General features: G+C 37.2%; 1 protein-coding gene across 2 annotated transcripts in view; it reads left to right on the top strand.

The window, feature by feature from the left end:
• Positions 1-16,467, top strand: part of LOC101743821 (hybrid signal transduction histidine kinase I) — a 224,546-nt gene that overhangs the window by 188,011 nt on the left and 20,068 nt on the right. For both annotated transcript variants that reach the window (XM_062674870.1, XM_004924752.5), the window contains exon 6: positions 1,438-1,631. In XM_062674870.1, the coding sequence (XP_062530854.1) occupies positions 1,438-1,631 (194 nt within the window). The remainder of the gene's footprint in view (positions 1-1,437; positions 1,632-16,467) is intronic.

Genomic DNA, 16,467 nt, shown 5'->3' with positions numbered 1-16,467 from the left:
GGCTTTAGTAGGGTCTAAATAGAGATTATTTTTCAAAATACGTTATCATTTTCAATAGTTCCACCAATCTCGTACTGTCGAAATTACTAAATCAATTCAATGCGATCATGCAATATAGTTCAGTATAATTATTTATACAACCATTAAAATCTGTTTATCGATAGTTTTCTACACTTACTTATTTCACACTAAATCGTTTTGTGATCGATTATGTTGACATCACTACGAAATATTGTCGTAGCCTGATTGATATCCGTCAAATTGACGTAAACAAAAACTTTGATGATCTAAAGCAAAAAAATACCTAACCTATCATTCACTAAAATTGTTGCATTAAAGTAAGCCTTACTAAGCATAAATTAAGAGCTATAAAAACGTGATGCGGATGTTCTGATGGAAAAGCAAAGGTCGTGTCATTAATGAGAATTCCTTTAAGCCTGCAAAAAATCCCATACCTGGTAACACTGGCGTGGAAATACTGTTCTGTCTCTCGATATTGGTTGAAAGACAAAAAAGTATGCAATTATAAAATAAATGAAACTTTGTTTTCTGTTTTAAAAGTCAAACTTGTTTAACACAAATCAAGGTTTCTAATCAAGGATCTATATGGTTAAATAAAATACATTTTCTATTAGTATATTTAAATACTGAGTAAATAAATAAATACTTGTAAAGAAAAATCTTTATTATTTAAAACTCATTAATTTTTAAACAGGATTATTCGTCAGTGTCATGAAGTGAATTCTGTCATTCAGTAAAAAGAGAGCTCAATTTTAATACTGTTTAATTTTTAATATTAATTTTAAAAGAGATTAAGGGTTTTAAATATTGTTTTCTTATTATGTAACAGAAAAGGCAATTAAGTCTTTCATTGTTAATTCATTCTGAAGTACTCCATATCATTTTATACTTTTGAAGTATCACTTTATAATTTATAGCATTATCTGACATTACCAAATATTCAATAACGATCTAGAGATGTCACAAATTTTTACTATAGACGTAGGTAACTAATGGTGAAGTTAGCCTCACTTATCTTCTAATAACAATAATAAATAACAACCTACCTGATGATATCACGGACATTTTTACTGTGTTAAATAATATTGTTCAAGAATTGAGGCTACTTAAAAAAAAAAAAACAGAAAAGAAATATGAGCATTTTAATCTTACGATGACGTAGATGCACCATTTTGGGTGATGACGTAATTATTGAATAAAGCTCTAAAGAGTGTAAGCTAAGGCGCTTTGGGGAAAAATAACTGGAGCCCTTTTATTCTTTTTTAATTCTTACCAAAACTTTAAATCCCTAATTCTAAATGCTTCGAAACGCGTATCTGTATTGTAATATCTAATAGGCTTTTTTGGGTAAATAAAACAATTTCTTCATATGAATGAAAATCCAATTCGTTATTACCAATATATGAATGTCCACAGACGTCGTCGGTCCAGGTCCCGTTCATCATCAAGACACCCCAACAGCCTAGACGAAGAATGTCCATCTCCCCGCACCATTCTCATGTCAGACCAGGAGGCTCTGCATCAGCTTTACGGAGAGATCACCACGGTTAGGGATGGAGCCGTGACACATCAGTGTGTGCAAACGAACCTGGCTGATGTAATTTGTGGAGGTGAGATCTTGAATTTTAATTTAGAAATACCTTTGTTAATCGTCATAGATGGGGCGCGATCTCGCCGACCTTATGCTAAACGGTAGTCCATAGAAATAACAATATGAAAGTTGCCACATGCAATAGATGTCTTTATTCCTTTTCAATAGTGGCCCTTTGAATCGGAATTCACTTAAAGTATCTTTTATGACAGATTTCGATTGTACGGAATATAAAAATTAATTATACTTATAAACAACTGCACAATCTTAAGCGCCTTGTGGGACGACCGACAAGGACAGATAAAGGTCACAGAAGCACGCTGTGACTCGACCGCTTCAAACCGGTCATTAAAGATATCTCTGGGAGAGCTCTGAATATAATATAATAAGGGACATAACAGCAGGATTACCATTTACGGTCGATATGATAAGTATTTTAGATAAAATTACCAATTTAATCTAACTAATTTCTTACTTTGACACGCTTTTATGGGCTTGACCTTTGTCTACCTATTTATCTATGTAACGGAATCTTTTAACGATATTTTCAAGAAATTCAAAAGGTATACGTATAACTTGAAAATTCGCAGGAATGTCAAGGAACAATTACGATTTAATAATTTTATTAATTTGAACTAATACTTAACCAGCTATGTGAGACTGTTTTTATTTTATTTCGGTCTGGAAGATAAGACAGTAATACGACACTAAGGAGACTCTACAAAAGTCTCGAGTGTCAAGGTAGGCAATACAACCAAAAAACTTCTTTTAGCAGATTTTTAAGCCATTAGAGTTTGTTACTTTAATTAAAAATTATCTTTTGCGATTTTGATTTACTTTGAAATATTTTTTCTATTTTAAAATCACTTTGGTAGATTCATATTTTAATGATGCATCAAATAAAGATTTTTGCTCTTTTTAGTAATTAATTTCATCTTTTAATAGATTTTTAAAGCATTACAGTTTGTTAACTTAATTAAAAATTTTCTCTTGCGATTTTGATTTACATAGAAACATTTTTTTCTATTTTAAATTTACTTTAGTAGATTCATATTTTAATGATGCATTAATAACGATTTTCGCTCTTTCTAGTAATTAATTTCAGCAGATTTTTCCTAAAAAAGCACTACTTAGTAATGCATATTTAACTTGATTAAAAGCTTCAACCTGTTTCTGAAGAGTTGCATAATGCATTCATTAAGTTGCGGCCCACTTTATGCATCAACTTAATAGCTTAGGTGACCCGTAAGTTATGGGTCAGCTGAAAATTGCCGCAATGCTCTAGTAATACTTGTTTATATACTAAAACAGAGATCTAATTGGAATTTTTAAAATGTTGGATTCTTGCCTGGTTTGAAACGTGAAAAGATTATGTGGATTCTTTCAAATATGAGCAGTGGTGTTTCTGGAGTATCTGCATTTACTGACGCAAGGAATGTATTGGAAGCTCGTAGGGGCCTTTCACCATTACTGATGGTTACGGAGAGTACCAAGAGTAACTATACTTGAGACAGAACTCATATCTCAAGGTGAGTGGCGCATTTACGTCGTAGATGTCTATAGGCTCCAGTAACACTTAACCAGGTGGGCTGTGAGCTGGTCTACCCATCTATTCAATCAAAAAAATACAGTACAGTACATTATACAATGTATATCGACGCTTGAAAGGCAATCCTGACTAAGCGACAAAAGTATGTAAAATGAGTTAGATACACCATTGGAATCGTCTGATTTTTCTGCGTCGTTTAATATAGGTTTCATCACTCTGTGACGTGTTTTATGTCGCTTAGATATGGTGTGATTTTCATAAAAATGCAGAGTTTTTTCCTACCAAACGACAAAAAAAAAGTTATTTTAGAGACATCCTGCAGTTAGGACATTTTAATAATAAGGTATTATTTACTTAGTCAGTTATTCATGTTTTTAAATTTTCATTTGTTTGTATTTATTTATTTTTACTTGTTATGAAATTTTTCTTTGAAACCACTTAGTAGATTGTACCTATACAAAGTAGTCGTAATTGGTACAGCTATACAATTTAACTTGAAACAAAATGGAATAATATTGAATCTTAGATAGTTTTACTTGTTTAACATAATATCCCTTTCCATCCGTAAATATTTTTACATGACAACATTTCTAATAACTACGTCGCCTAGATAATTTTACTTGATTAATTTCAATGGTTATTTTTGGTGCTTAGTTATGTTTACCCGTAAACAAAATATAATTTTTTGTCGCTTAGGAACTGCGCGAGTTTAAATACGTCGCGTGGGTATGCGCAACTAGTCGCGTACCACGTTTTGGCGGGCTGGTAAAAGGTGACATTCATAAGCTGGGCGTCGCTTAGTAAAGTCGTTTGTCACATTATTTTGCATTTTGTTCCCATGAGGGAGATGTGAACCACCAAATAAGACCAAAGAAACGACTATAGATTCCGTAAAAAGATTTATGAAAAGTTTACAAAGTCATCGTGGTCTAAAGGATAAGGCGTCCGGTGCATTCGTATGTAGTGATGCAACGATGTTCGAATCCCGCAGGCGGGTACAAATTTTTGGAATGAATACGTACTTAACAAATGTTCACGATTGACTTCCCCGGTCATTGTTCTCGTCGAACCCGTCCCTCGCGACGTAAAATAACTCACATACACAGCCCACTGAGTATCTCGCCGGATCTTCTCAGTGGGTCGCGTTTCCGATCCGGTGGTAGATTCTGCGAAGCACTGCTCTTGCTAGGGCCAGTGTTGGCAACATCGTCAGGTTTGAGTCCCGTGAGCTCACCTACTAGTTAAAGTTACGCTGATACATCTTGTGAGTCTGCACGGGTAGATACCACCGCCCTGCCTATTTCTGCCGTGAAGCAGTAATGTGTTTCGGTTTGAATGGTGGGGCAGCCGTTGTAACTATACTTAAGACCTTAGAACTTATATCTCAAGGTGGGTGGCGCATTTACGTTCTAGATGTCTATGGGCTCCAGTAACCACTTAGCACCAGGTGGGCTGTGAGGTCGTCCACACATCTAATTTTGCGTGATTTTGTTACAAAAAAATATGTATATCCCTATTGTTTCTTACAATAATTCAATAAATGTTTATTCATAAACGTCTCACTCTTTTGGTTTCACACTTTTGCATGATTTATCATAGTAATTTATTACATTTTAGTTCAATTCTTTACACTTTCTACATGCATAAAAAAATGGAATAGTATTTAGATACATTTACTCGATTTGTTGTGAACTATGGGATCACTTTAGTCCAATATACCCAAAACGAAACTGTAAGCTGTGCGAATTTGTCTAACTTTACATGTTACTGAAAATCTTTAAACGATAGCTCATATTGTTTTACATGTTACTCCAAATCTTTCAATGCTGGCTTAGATAATTTTACTTGTGACGAGAAACCTTTTATATAAAATTCAGATAATTTTACCTGTTTATCAAATTATGGACAATATATATAAGCGACAATAACTGCTATATACACAAATGATAGGCAATAACCTTTAAGTATATTCGATGGGCAAAAAAAAACTATTTTTAGGTCTATTAAAATAATTTCAATCGTACAGTTAGATTCGTTAAAAAAATTTTTTTTCCAGATATTTCAACTTTAAATTGCTCTACTGTAAAGTTCACGCATTGTCGCTTAGTCATGTTTGCCTTTCAAGCGTCGATATATATCGACGCTTGAAAGGCAAACGTGACTAAGCGACAATAACTGCTTTGTACATAAATGATAGGCAATAACCATATTCGATGCGCAAAAAAAACATATATTTCTAGGTCTATTAAAATCATTTCAATCCTACAGCTACTAGCTAGATTCTACTACAGCTGGATTCGTGAAAATAAATTTTGTTTTCAGGTATTTCAACTTTAAATTAGTCTACTGTAAAGTTCACGCATTGTCGCTTAGTCACGTTTGCCTTTCAAGCGTCGATATGTACCTAATTGTACTATTTGAATTGTCCGAACAAGCGACGTACATATAACATTTTAATACAATTTCTACCATTCTTGAATCACTGTTAATAAATAATGTATTATATTTATTCCGTTACTAAAATAAGTGGTGACCCATTTGATATTTAAATTCCAGTAAATTTAAACTGTTTTGAGGTCGAAATAAATGTATCATCAATGAAATGCCCGTTTTCTTGGCAAACGGACAGATCTAAATTATTCTAACTGCAAAATGACCTAAATTCCTAAACTCAAGTTAACTAAGAACTGTAACACACGGTAGGCCATTTTTCAGCGACACTAAAATACCCTCAATTAAATCAATGAACTTCTATTTGATGAAAAAACTCAATTTAGAAGTAAATTTGGTTATTTATAATTTATTTATTTATTGCATTGATAGATGGACGAGCTCACAGCCCACCTGGTGTTAAGTGGTTACCGGAGCCCATAGAAATCTACAACGTAAATACGCCACCCACCTTCAGATATAAGCTCTAAGTTCTCAGTATAGTTACAACGGCTGCTCCACTCTTGAAACCGAAACGCATTACTGCTTCACGGCAGAAATAGGCAGGGTGGTGGTACCCGTGCGGAATCACAAAAGGTCCTACCACCACTTCTAATATAAACGTGCTTAAATGGTCCAAAACACGCATCGGATTAACATAAGCAACTTATCGACGACGCATTGCAGTCGCATTTTCATGCCGCTACACAGTCTATGTAGGCCCTATCAGAAAAAGTGAAACAGGTCAGTGGTGGCCTAATTCCGCAATGCGCACGAATTGCCGAAGTCCGTCGCGTGGGCGTTTTCGACTATACTTATGCATTCATTTTGATCATACAAGAAATATATTTCGAAATCCAAAGTTATTGCTTCATTTTTTTGTCGACGAAAACTTTTTATTGCTAACTGTGTGAGCATTAAGTACCAAGCAGTTGGTTCACAGTTTGAGACATGAATTGGATGTCTCAATTATTTCGTAAATATCTTGAGTGATCCTTGAAACTGGAGCATGACCGCTCCGTGACAGTAATGCGTAGGTGTTAATCGATCGTGCTCACCTCACATTTTATTAAAAAGTATATAATGAACAGACAAATTTCCCAAATTTCTTTGTGTATTGAGACTAGATAGTCTTGTAAGTAGGTAGATACCCAGTGAATTTTGTAAATTGAATTATTTTTGTTCTGAGCTGCATTTAAACACTTATGATTCAAAGATTTCATAGATTCTCGTAACTGACAAATCCGTTGGTAGCAAACAAATAAAAATACAAGATGTTATGTCTCAAATTGTTAATCGAAAATCTAAAATATGACTTTTTTTAAAATCATAAAACGAGCTTTGCACTTCAATCTTGGGTTTGATGATTTTTTGCGAGTCCATTTCGGTTTCAATGCTTAATACTTTAGAGAGCTAATTTTAGAATGATTTTCTTCTTTTTCACTGTTAACATCGATACCGAGTTATTTTTTCTGTGCATGTTCAAGAGATCAATCACTATCGAGTTTCATAATGTTGTTAAGATTTAATATTTGTTTTTTTATAACTTTTTTTATAACTTTATTTTACATAAACATGTTCAAAAGAAAAAAGAAAAAAAACCTAAATAATAATTTTATATCAGGCAACCAAAATCGCAACGAAATAGAAGGTGGAAATTTGACAAAACATACTTGATACTTGTTTTATACAACGTGCTTGATTTAAGAATAAATATGTAATACAGTTAATTTAATAATAACAAAATTCTGGTTCATATTTCGTATTATTACGCGTTGAAACCATGAGTAACATTCTGTATTATTGATGACTAGCTGAGTCGCGACGTTACCCCCGGTTATTGTCATACCGCGAGTGACGCCGTGGGGCGAAGCTAGTCTAAAAAAGTAGCCTAAGTTATTCCTTATATCATCAACTACCTATCAGTTAAAGTCCCGTCAAAATCGGTCCAGCCGTTCCAGAGATTAGCCGAAACAAACAGACAGACAAAAATTGTAAAAAATGTTATTTTGGTGTATGTACCGTATATATATTCATATGAATGTAGAAAAAAGCGGTTATTTCAATATTACAAACAGACACTCCAATTTTATTTATATGTATAGATGTGATGGGAATAAAGCATTTGTGCGGGATGACACGACACGCCTACTTAGCTTTGCAAACAAACGGTGCTCGCAATGTTCAATAGTCGAACAAGTTGTATGACTTCACTAAAACTAGTAAGATAAATGAATAGAGGCGTGAATACAAGAGGCAAACTATAAATAAATTCCCATTATTATTTTTATTTTTAATTTTTTATTGCTTAGATGGGTGGACGAGCTCACAGCCCACCTGGTGTTAAGTGGTTACTGGAGCGCATAGACGTCCACGTTGAGATACAAGTTCTAAGGTCTCAAGTATAGTTGCAACGGCTGCCCCACCCTTCAAACCGAAACGCATTAAGATGTAAATGTGTTCTGTTCGCTGAATTCATCGAGTCCATCCGTAAGGTCGCCTAATGAAGGTGATAAGGAAGCTTCTAAGTCCAAATCAGAGCTGGCTCACCTAAGTTTTAGCTTATAAGGTAACTGGAGAAATTCCGATGTAGGTGCCAGTAGAACTTATGCAAATATATGTGGCATTTCCAATGAAAAAGTGAAGTAAGAAGAGTTTACCAATTACCTACTGTAGAATAAGCAGATCCGTAATATTGTATTTACAATACACAACTGTTATATTTTTCTATGGTCAGGTTAGTGAAAATGTCCTAATCCGGGTTTTTGCACTATAATTATAAAATACAAATGAGGCTTCGATCTTATGTTTCCAGAGACGACACTTACTTTGCAAAACTAAAAACACGACTAATATTATTGATTATCAATTTATCTATCTCAAATGTTCGATTTTTTTTATAAAATTAATAATTTCTGTTACTCAGTGATGAGCCCAAGGTAATACGACATAAATGTCGCAATCAACTTTGAGAAAATAAATCGAAATCTCGGCTAGATGTATCCATTATAAATGGATTGAAATTAAAGTGTTTGTGTATAGTTAGCAAAACCCACGAACCTTTTCCCTAATTGTATAAAAAGCACATTCTTTTAAACTATGACACTTGTCATACTATTATGATTAGCAGCTTCGAGGCCTGCAAACATTCAAAACAATCTATTTTTGAACAAAATTCTGTACTAATTCTTGTTTCCTTGTAGTTAATCTCCATGATGGCTCAACGAATTTCTTGGACAAACTTGGAATATTATATTATATAATTTGAATATAATTAGTAGAATGAATACTATAGTAGAATATTTCCCCAATTAATAATCACAGGCAAAGGCTCGGGCTTCTGGCTTAGTCAAACTAGAAAATTTCGAAATTTAATACACATAGAGGTCGCAAAGATTAGGCAAGGTGACATGAATGAAAGTGCCAAGTGAGCACTTTCCATCTCGTGAAAATTCAATAGTAGCCCACGACCACGGACAAACACTACCGTTTGCTTTTTTCACTAAATCGTTTGTCAGCATATAAAGCTTTCCATTTCACTGGGCGAAGAAACGTGTGAAAATCTTACAAGTTTTTTTTTATATTCAGAAGTAAAGATATTTTCGGGTCTCTTATTTACAGATAATAATTTTGGTAAATAGCTGTTACGAAAGAGTAAAAAAGTATTTTTAAGCATAATATCGCAAACAACTAAATGGTATTGAACAAAAATCGTCGCCAAATTTCTAGCTATTATCATTATATGGATACAACGTTTCATTCAAAACTAATGATCTATATGATGTTGCAAATGGCTTTAGGCCGCCATCAAACTAACATTTTCCATTGTAACACAACGCCGCGAGTGTTCACAATTTACATAAATTATTTATAGGGTAATATTTGTATTAGTTCTATGAGGAGAAAATTTGAATATTATCCTAGCATATTCGGCGGTATTTTATTTAAAATAAAACCGATTAGTTTCACCACAGCAAACAACATTGAATGCGTTTATTCGTATTTTCTTTTTCAAAACTGAATTGAGCATATGCAATATTCAATCATCATCGTCTTAAGCAATCCGCCGTCTTTACCAAAACAGTAGTCTAGATTTATATACAATATTATTGCCGGATTAATAGACGAATTAATAGGTGCCGGAATCTCTGGTAGCCTCTGGGTCAGACGAATCCGAAGATACTGAAAAAAAGATGTGTGGTGTTGTGGGACACCGAATAGGAACGAAGTTCCTTATTATAAAAATATTAATTTTAAGTTCTATTCGAGGTATAAAGAAAATAAAACTAGAGGTCATTCGGTAACGTGCGAACTTATTGTGGTACACTTCATTCACGGTTGTTTGCATAAGAGTTAGTGTATTGCGCAAACGAACGCTCTGAGATCGTGGTCAATGAATAATAAAAAAAATGTTATTTTTTGTACGTTATTACAAAGTTAAGTCGTGCACTATATGCATTACTAATTTGTACGTTATTACAAAGTTAAGTCGTACACTGTGTGCATTATTAATAAAAATCTTACGTTACGGTCGTTTTTTCCAGTTACATGGCAGTTAAAGGGTTAAAAATAAGGTTTGTTTACATTCATCACTAATTACTGCAATAACGATCACCATGAAAAAATTCAAACTGACAAAAACAGATTCTATCGTAATGTCATGTTTTGAAACGTCAATTCACAAATTTTTAAAAACAAGCTGTCAACGTCAGCTTGTTTCTTAAATAACCAAGGACGACAATCAATTTCACACGCCGCCGAACTCGGCGAGTAAATAGTAACACGCTAACTATCAACTAAGATTGACCTAAACAGAGTAATGATACTTAGGATGAATTCTTTTTTATTACATAGATTTTACGTCTCGCTTGTTCACCTCCTTTACTACCCAAGTGCGAACAGGATAGTTGCTCAACTGAGATATCGATCAAAGACGAATCGATGAATCATTTTGCAAATTCTCGGCTATGGATTTAATTTTTTTGTTCATTGTGCAGCGGCTGCATTCTGTTGTAGACTTTTTTTCGATTCAGTTTGGTAACTGTATTTAATATTGAAAATTACCTTTATACCTTTTAGAAATTCATTGTCCAACTAACCAGAACAAACTATAATTGAAAAAAAAAAACTATATTGAGATTGAAAGAGATCCTGTCTGAAATGAACTGTTTTTAAATAATTTATTCTGAAGAATTTAGAGTATTCTGTCTTTTTTTTATTGAATTTATATATAATCTATATTCTTGTTCTTGGAACGAACGTAGTTATTGTGTTGAAGATTATTTAATGATAGCCTAAAATGACTTTAACTAATCTATAATAATAATTTACATTTTATTTCTCTACCTATTCGCTGGTAGCCTAAGGGGCTATTTCAGCTTCTTACGGACTGTTAGGTGAGCTTACGGGCTCAATCTCAGATAATTTGCTACCACTAACCCTACAAAGGGCTTCGCAGAATCTACCGCCGGATTGGAATGGCGAGACCGCTGAGAAGATCCGGCGCGAAATTAAGTGGGCTTAATATTGTAACACCCTGTATTTTTATAGCGTAGATGGTTGAACGATCTCATGGTCGACCTGGTATGATAGTTATGTCCTCGTCATGTATATCCACAACATGATTGCTGCTACTCACCTTGAACACATTGACTAATGACAAATAGACAGTGGTGAGTAGACCGTGCGGTCTTACAATACGCCCCACCACCAATAAATAATTTTCCGTCTATAAAATCTACCACATGTTCCTTTGATTGTTACGTCATTTCTATCACTTGCAATGGATCAAACAAATATTGATTTTCTTTTTCTTGGATTCCGTCAGTCAATCAATGAATGTCGTGTTACAGATTAGCTATCTAGAATTAGATATAATTTTCAGACGTATCATAGCTTGATCCACTTTCCTTAATTTACACAGAATAAATTTCTGAATGCACGCATAAATATTTGACAACTAATTTATAATATGTCAATCCGTTTCCATTACTGAATTAAAAAAATCTAAAATACGCCATTAACCGAATCTACAAGATTTTAGATAAATCTTGTAGATTCGAAACCTGGTTTGGGGGTCGATTGCTTCCCGCTTCCGTAGGTTTTACCCGCGATTCCCTACAAGTGACCCCTGGGTGGTGCAAAACGGGAGCCGAATACATAATCGGTGGTAGGACTTGTCCGACTGGCTGGCGACCACCCTCCAACTAGAGTCCGCCGCCAAATAGCCTAGCTGTGTTCCGGCGTGTGGGTTGGAGAGCCAGTGTTATTCCTTCCCTTTCCTCTTCCTTGTTGGGGGTGAATCTTGGCGATATCTGGAACATGCGGAGCAGACGTGCGTGTGAGCTCGCGGGACGTGATTGTTTGACGGGGGTATAGGGAGACCCAGTGAAACGGTGTTCGCCGCCGCCCGCCGGTCAGTTGGGGACCTGAACCCGGGTGTCACTACTAAACTCCGCCCCGGGAAGCTGTCCCGCCAACCGGTGTAAAATCCTGTCGTGCGGTCGTCGTGCCGGAGTCGGAGACCGGAGTGGATCCCGGCGATCGCACGCAGGGTGGACTGGGGGCCCTTCCATGCCCTGCGTCAGTCGCTCACGCAACCCGTGGTCGAGCACGTACTGTGCTCCGCGCTTTATTCAGGTATTGTCACGATTTCGCCTCGAACATCCTACCCCACCCAATCCCACTCTCCAAATAAAATTAAAAAAATAATATATGAAAGTTCGAAAAAGGAAAAGGGTTTTGTCGGCGATTCCCCATTCCACATTTAATGTGGATTTCAGCAATGTAAGGGGTCTACATAGCAACCTCGACGCCGTACACCACCATCTTGAGACGGCGCAGCCTGCCCTCCTTTTTCTGACGGAGACGCAGATATCTGCTCCGGTTGATACTTCGTACCTTGAGTACCCCGGCTACGTATTGGAGCACAACTTCCTGCGTAAAGCCGGGGTGTGTGTATTCGTCCGGGCTGATGTCTGTTGTCGCCGTTTACGAAGCCTCGAACAACGGGACCTGTCCCTCTTGTGGCTGCGCGTAGATCACGGGGGTTGTACCCGAGTCTACGCGTGCCTGTACAGGTCCCGCAGCAGTGATGCAGGTTCAGCTCTGATAGAGCATGTGCAAGAGGGGACTAACCGCGTGCTTGAGCAGTACCCATCTGCGGAGGTGGTGGTTCTTGGAGACTTTAACGCTCACCACCAAGAGTGGTTGGGGTCCAGAACCACTGACCTCCCGGGTCGGGCTGCCTACGATTTCGCCTTGGCCTACGGCCTCTCCCAGCTGGTGACACAGCCCACCCGTGTCCCAGATATTGAGGGGCACGAGCCTTCTCTGTTGGACCTTCTGCTGACCACCGATCCAGCCGGATACAGTGTGGTGGTCGACGCTCCACTTGGATCGTCTGATCACTGCCTTATCCGTGCTGCCACACCACTCTCTCGTCCTAGTCGTCGAACGATGACCAGGTATCGAAGAGTTTGGCAGTATTTGTCAGCAGATTGGGATGGATTGCGTGAGTTTTACGCATCCTACCCATGGGGGCGGTTCTGCTTTTCCTCTGCTGATCCTGACGTCTGTGCGGACCGTCTTAAAGACGTGGTGTTCCAGGGGATGGAATTGTTTATCCCCTCCTCTGAAGTGCCCGTTGGGGGTCGCAGCAGACCCTGGTATAACAATGCCAGCAGGGATGCTGCACACCTCAAGCGGTCCGCATACGTTGCATGGGATGATGCTAGGAGACGTCGGGATCCTAACATCTCAGAGGAAAGGCGGAAATATAACGCCGCTTCCAGGTCCTACAAGAAGGTTATTGCCAGGGCGAAATCGGAGCACGTTGCTAGAATTGGCGAGCAACTGAAGAGCTATCCCTCTGGGAGCCGTGCTTTTTGGTCGCTCGCCAAAGCTGCAGAAGGTAACTTTTGCAGGTCTAGTCTCCCACCACTACGCAAGCCCGATGACAGTCTGGCCCATAGTGCGAAAGAGAAGGCTGACCTTCTGGTCAAACTCTTCGCCTCGAACTCGACTGTGGACGACGGGGGTGCCACACCACCGAACATCCTCCGGTGTGATAGTTCCCTGCCGGAGATCTGCTTTACACAGTGTGCAGTCAGGCGGGAACTCCGACTCCTGGACGTCCATAAGTCGAGTGGGCCAGACGGCATCCCTGCAGTGGTTCTAAAAACGTGTGCCCCTGAGCTGACGCCTGCGCTAACGCGTTTGTATCGCCTCTCATATTGCGCTAACAGGGTTCCGTCTTCATGGAAGACCGCCCACGTCCACCCTATCCCCAAGGGTGACCGGTCGGACCCATCGAGCTATAGGCCTATCGCGATAACTTCCTTGCTTTCCAAGGTGATGGAGCGAATAATTAATATACAACTCCTGAAGTATCTGGAGGATCGCCAGCTGATCAGTGACCGACAGTACGGTTTCCGTCACGGTCGCTCAGCTGGCGATCTTCTTGTATACCTTACTCACAGGTGGGCTGAAGCCTTGGAGAGCAAGGGTGAGGCTCTTGCTGTGAGCCTTGATATCGCGAAGGCCTTCGACAGGGTCTGGCATAGGGCACTTCTGTCGAAGCTACCATCTTACGGAATCCCCGAGGGTCTCTGCAAGTGGATCGCTAGCTTTCTGGATGGGCGGAACATCACGGTCGTTGTAAACGGTGATTGTTCTGATACCATGACCATTAACGCTGGCGTTCCACAAGGTTCGGTGCTCTCCCCCACGCTTTTCATCCTGTATATCAATGACATGCTGTCTATTGATGGCATGCATTGCTATGCGGATGACAGCACGGGGGATGCGCGATATATCGGCCATCATAGTCTCTCTCGAAGCGTGGTGCAAGAGAGACGATCAAAACTTGTGTCTGAAGTGGAGAACTCTCTGGGGCGAGTCTCCAAATGGGGTGAATTGAACTTGGTTCAATTCAACCCGTTAAAGACACAAGTTTGCGCATTCACTGCGAAGAAGGACCCCTTTCCCTACTTTATTTTATTTTTTCATAAAATTTTCCAATGCTTTATTTCGTTATTCTGCTATTCGGGATGATGATAAATACAACAAATCAAAAACCATTAAAATCGGTCCTACCGTTCTCGTGTTATAAGTTTCGAACAAACCCGACTTTGTTTTATACATATATTAAAGAATATTATTGAAAACTATTTATAAGTATAAAATATACGAAAATATTTTAGTATCACTAAAGCTAAGAAGACAATTACTAAAAATAACTTGTATTTCAAAAAGCACTTTCTAAATATTTTTTTGCCTTAATTGGACTGGATTTTGCTCTTTAATACCTATTATCCCGTCTGCTCCACATTCTCCGTAACCAGGAAGGTGCCAACGTCGTTTCCTAATCCTAGTTCTGGAGACATTTTTCGCATTCCACACGAAAATAAACAAGACGAGAGTTAAATACGTCGACTCTTAATAAGGAAGAGATCGGGGCTTGTAAAATATTAACACTTATATCCGTTTCGCCACGCGCGTCCCATTAAGGATGTCAAACGTTTTGTATCCATTTATAGAAATTATGGGAGCTTCAGCGTTCATTTGTTTGTTAAATAAAACCTGTCGGTGATATTTTTGAATTTCGTTGGCGTGCTGTGAGATTTTCATGGCGCACTTGGGTTTTTTTTTCATTAATAATATAAAATGCAGCCATTTTATTAACCGGTGTAGCAGTAGCAGTAGCAATTGTTTATCCGACAGCAGGCAGTTATTCAACGTGAATGTCATCATGTATTTTCTAACATAAGATCTAGTTAACAATTACATTATATTAATTAAAATAAAGGTTTAAATTCGAATTTTAAAGACATCAATACCGCATTTTTATGAACACGTTCTTATTAGCTTCATACGTACATATGTACATACATACTAACACACATAAAGGTAAATATGTATTATGTATGTAACGGAAAATTTCAACATGATTTTGACCCCCTTATATACGTCGGATTAACTCGAAATTTGACATACTTATCAATATGACCGATAAAATACAATATTTTAAACAGACCCGTTATCCTTACTAGGGTAATCAGGATTAGCGATTTTTGTTGGGACTAGCTGCCAATTTTAACAGATCTTCCACAATAGTAACGCTCATACTCATGCTTTTTTTATAATTAATTTACGTTCTATTTCTTAGTTGTATTTTCTCTAAAAGCATGTTTTTTTGTTTTTTAAACTATTATGTATTTATTTCAATAGTCTGTTCCTCAACAATCGAAAACAATTGTTTATTACCTGAGTTTTTAAAGAACTCTATTTAATATTACATGGATACATCATTTCATTTTGTATACATCTATCGAATTCAGTTTTTAGCACCGAATTATTCGGGCAGCTTTTAATAAACTATAAAATTTCTCCGCAATAAAGCCGGAAATGATGATAAAGCGTACCCATAGAGTTATAAATTCACCAAACTAACCGACCATATCCACTAACAAATTCCACTTATATCCAAACTTGGCTCGATCAATATCCGCTTATAATTAATGGATGTTTTTTAATGAATACAGACTATTTTTAATGCTGTAGAGCTCAAATGTAGGTCGCTGACTGGCGTCGCTGTTTGAGTGCATCGCGGTGCATCAAGATGTGAATGTTTCAAATTAAAGTATTTTTAAGCAAATGAGATTTCAATTCAGTATTTATACTGTACGGTAAATATTTTGTAATTCTGTTTTCTTTTTTTTAAATATTGTTGGTTTGCAAACTACGATATAAAGACGGATTCGAATTTGTTCAAATCCAGTTTTGTTTTAAATGAACTTATTTAAGCACAATGAAATACGCGACCCGTGAATTTAGTAAAAGTTCGCAGGACTATTTAGTTACTTAAATTTATAAT

The sequence above is a fragment of the Bombyx mori genome, chromosome 22 (assembly GCF_030269925.1).
Source record: "Bombyx mori chromosome 22, ASM3026992v2".
NCBI lineage: Eukaryota > Metazoa > Arthropoda > Insecta > Lepidoptera > Bombycidae > Bombyx > Bombyx mori.
The sequence above is the reverse complement of the archived record's forward strand: the minus strand, read 5'-3'. Positions and strand labels throughout refer to the sequence as shown.